Source organism: Triticum dicoccoides, chromosome 4B, assembly GCF_002162155.2.
Source record: "Triticum dicoccoides isolate Atlit2015 ecotype Zavitan chromosome 4B, WEW_v2.0, whole genome shotgun sequence".
Lineage (NCBI taxonomy): Eukaryota > Viridiplantae > Streptophyta > Magnoliopsida > Poales > Poaceae > Triticum > Triticum dicoccoides.
Genome location: NC_041387.1, coordinates 507,282,399 through 507,285,802, shown reverse-complemented (window position 1 = coordinate 507,285,802; position 3,404 = coordinate 507,282,399). Strand labels below are relative to the sequence as shown.

General features: G+C 57.8%; 1 protein-coding gene and 1 non-coding gene across 2 annotated transcripts; one reads left to right on the top strand and one right to left on the bottom strand.

Annotated features, from left to right (window-relative positions):
- Positions 1-264: 264 nt before the first annotated feature.
- TRNAG-CCC lies at positions 265-335 on the top strand. Its single transcript has one exon. It is a non-coding gene; the product is annotated as a tRNA-Gly (tRNA).
- Positions 336-1,954: 1,619 nt separating this feature from the next.
- On the bottom strand, positions 1,955-3,155 carry LOC119291143 (mitogen-activated protein kinase kinase 9-like). Its single transcript, XM_037569854.1, has one exon. The coding sequence runs from the start codon at positions 3,094-3,096 to the stop codon at positions 2,101-2,103; it is 996 nt and encodes a 331-aa protein (XP_037425751.1). The 5' UTR covers positions 3,097-3,155; the 3' UTR covers positions 1,955-2,100.
- Positions 3,156-3,404: the final 249 nt, after the last annotated feature.

Below are 3,404 nucleotides of genomic sequence, written 5' to 3'. Positions count from 1 at the left end.
TCTCAACTCAGAATGCCTAAAAAAGCTTTCGACGTCGCAACAACGTGCGGGGTATCTTCTAATCGTGTTGGATGTAAACAACGAGCATAGTTAACATCAGAACCGTATTTGCTCCCGGACATGAATCATCTATAGAGCTTGTCGTCATGCCAAAAATACATTTTATTATCTTATGTAAGCACGTGGCATGATGAGCGGCGGTTACTCTTTCATGTCTTCTTGAACTCGGATAAGTACTGTTTCAGGAGTATAGCCACCATGAAAGCGCATCTGGTGTAGTGGTATCATAGTACCCTCCCACGGTACTGACCAGGGTTCGATTCCCTGGATGCGCATTTTATTATTATTATTTTCTGTTTTTGGTCTATCTAAGAATAATTATTTTCTGTTTTTGGTCTATCTAAGAATTGTTATTTTCTGTTTTTGGTCTATCTAAGAATTTCCACTAAATGCTCATGCAGCACCGCCTGACATCGCCAAACTCGCGAGCTTCCAGCTTCCAGCTTCCTGGCAACGCAGCACCGCTTGTTCCATGGCTCTGGATCGGCGCAGCGGGCAACACGCAAAATCCTCCGATCCCAGCTGGCGCACCGCAGCGCACGCAGTTTTTCTTCTTGCGAACCATCTCCGATGATTCCGTCCATCCAAACGAGATGGCCATCGTCGCAAATAAAAATCCTTGCTGCTTGCCGATGCGACCGGTCTGCCCGTCTGTACTGCTCCCCGCACGTATCCATCCACGTTGACAAAACGGCGACCGGCAGGGGGGCGGTGCCGTCTGGTTCAGAGGAGAGGAGAGATTCTGCAGCGGGGATACGTGCCCAGGCCAGGACCCCCTTCCTCTCGTCCGTGGTCGCGTCCAGATCGAGAACGACAGCGATGAGCCGCACCGTGAGGCCGTGAGCGGTGGAAGCTTGGAAGGTGGATGGATACAGGCAGGCCTGCCGGTTCCACATCGTCTGGGATAAGCGCGGCCGTGCTTGGAATTGGAATCTATCTGGTCGTGCGCGTGTGCTGCTAGTACTATACTTGGTACTTGCAGAAAATCAAGGATGCAGCATATGCCCAAGTACTTGAGCGGAGCGGCAACGAACGCGCCGTTTGCACATTTTGAATGTGCTGGCGATCGGGTGAGGCGGTGGCATCCATTGCATTCCCCATTGCACGCGCTGCCTAACGGAAATGCAAGTACTCCGTGCAGGACAAACAGTGTGCTGTCGATCTAATTGAAAACCCTATCGATCGATCGTTAAGACTACGTTATCAGCGCAACCAATACTTTTAGCAGACAACTGCTGGGTTTTGTACACCTTTTCGCTCTGTCCCGTGTTGTTTAATTTGCGCCACTGATTGATAACTAATCTGTGATCGGCTAGCGCACTGATTTCGGGCCATCTCAATAGTTCCCTATATCATATACTGTACAATAGTACCACAAGAATTGGCATATTCGCGAGACTTGGAGCACCACAAGAATCCAGAAACCCCAGCATTGGCCTTTGTTTAAGCCATCTCCACCGGTACCCTCGTACGTATGCTCAGCCCATGTCATCAGTGATCATCGTTCATCAAGATTAGAAAATTGTTAAATGGCCTTTCTGCCACATAGGCACCGTCATTGAAAATGGCAAATCATGTACCCGTAGAAAAGAAGACGTGGCACCGCACCGTCTATAGCCTATAGGATGTGTTTGCGATTATTGTACTACTACTCAACTGCGGGACAAGAAGCAGGAGGAAGTTTGTCGCCTGTAGCAGTTCTTAAATTTCATCTCCCCTAGAAAAAGAGCTATGTCGCCTGTATGTCGATTTCCTCTTGTGCAATGCATGTTTCTTGTGTCTGCTGTTCGCTCTGCTGTTCCCGATAGGAACTGAGCCTTTTACGGGTTATGCTTATGCTTCTGATTCTGATGAAGAAGGTATCAATTCTCAAAACTGTCGCTTGCAATTCACGTGAAAAAACGAAGGAATCCTTGGATACGGCAAAAAGGTGAAAAGGGAAACGCCACATGGGACAGGTTTATTCCTCCCCGTGGCGAAGATTATGTACACATCAGCTTTGATGGACTCCTAACTCTCCTCCTACTAATTAACCGGCGGCTACTGGTCGCCCAGCTCCGCCGCCTCCGCCACCAGCGCGGCGAGGCAGCGCTGCGCCTCCTCCGCGTCGCGCTCCGCGATGAAGGGGTGCCCGAGCAGCTCCGCCACGGACGCGCGCCGCCCGGCCTTCTTCTCCAGGCACCGGGCCACGAAGTCCCGGAACTCGTCCGACGCCGCGGCGGGGGCCTCGGGCGCCTCGCCGAAGCAGATGGCGCACATGAGCGCGGCCCAGTCCGGGCGCTGCCCCGCGGGGAGGAGCGGGAAGTGGCCCAGGTACAACTCCAGGATCGCCATACCGAGGCTCCACACGTCCGCCGCGTACGGGTCGTAGTCGCCGGAGTAGGTCTCCGGGTCGAACCGCTCCGGGGACATGTAGGCGGCCGTGCCGACGTAGGACGCGCAGGGGTCCAGCCGCCGCCGCAGGACCTTGCCGGCGCCGAAGTCGGCGATCTTCACCTCGCCGCCCGCGCCGACCAGCAGGTTCGCGGGCTTGAGGTCGCGGTGCACGACGCGGAGCGCGTGCAGGGCCGCGAGCCCCAGCAGCGCCTGCCGCGCCACGGCGGCGATGGGGCGCTCCCCCATGGGCCGGCCCAGCGCGCGGAGGAGGCCCGCGAGGGAGCCCCCCGACACGAGCTCGAGCGCCAGCGCCGCCGGCTGCTCCGCCGCGGGCGACGGGATGACGGCGTGGAGGCGCACGACGTGCGGCGCGCCCGAGGCGAGCATGAGTATCTCGGCCTCGCGGGCCGCGGAGGGATCCCCGTCCCCCGCGGCGAAGAGCTTGAGCGCGACCTGCTGCGCGGTGCGGCGGTGGCGCGCCTTGAAGACGGTGCCGCCGTTGCCCTGGCCGAGCTGGGAGATCCTCTCGTAGTCGGAGAGGCGGGCGAGGCCCTCGCACGGCGCGACGGCGGGGGGCGGCGGCGGCGGGGCGCGCAGGGCGAAGTGGTCGAGCGGGAGGGTGAGGTGGGGTAGCTGGCGGCGCTGCCGGACGAGAGCCATGAGATGGGATGGGTGGCGTTGGGGGGGGAGGCGAGGTGGGTGGGTGAGGTGAGCTCCGGAGGGAGGCAACTGACTAGTGAAAGGGGCGGAGTGCTCGCTGCTGGTATATATGGAGTGTGGGACGCAAGGGACGGCGACGGGTGGCAGGTGAGCGGAAGCGAGCGGAATTCGCGTAGAGGCACCGGAGGAAGAGTGATTTCAGGCTGGATCTCAATTGTCTCCCGTGCGTCCGCTGTGCTGTTGTTGCCCTTCGTCTGCGGCTTCTCATCTTGCACGAATGGTGCATGGCATGTTGGCGTCCGCGATTC

Bases quoted from the DNA above. Each gene is read 5' to 3' on its own strand.
- LOC119291143 (XM_037569854.1), bottom strand. From the start codon at position 3,096: ATGGCTCTCGTCCGGCAGCGCCGCCAGCTACCCCACCTCACCCTCCCG.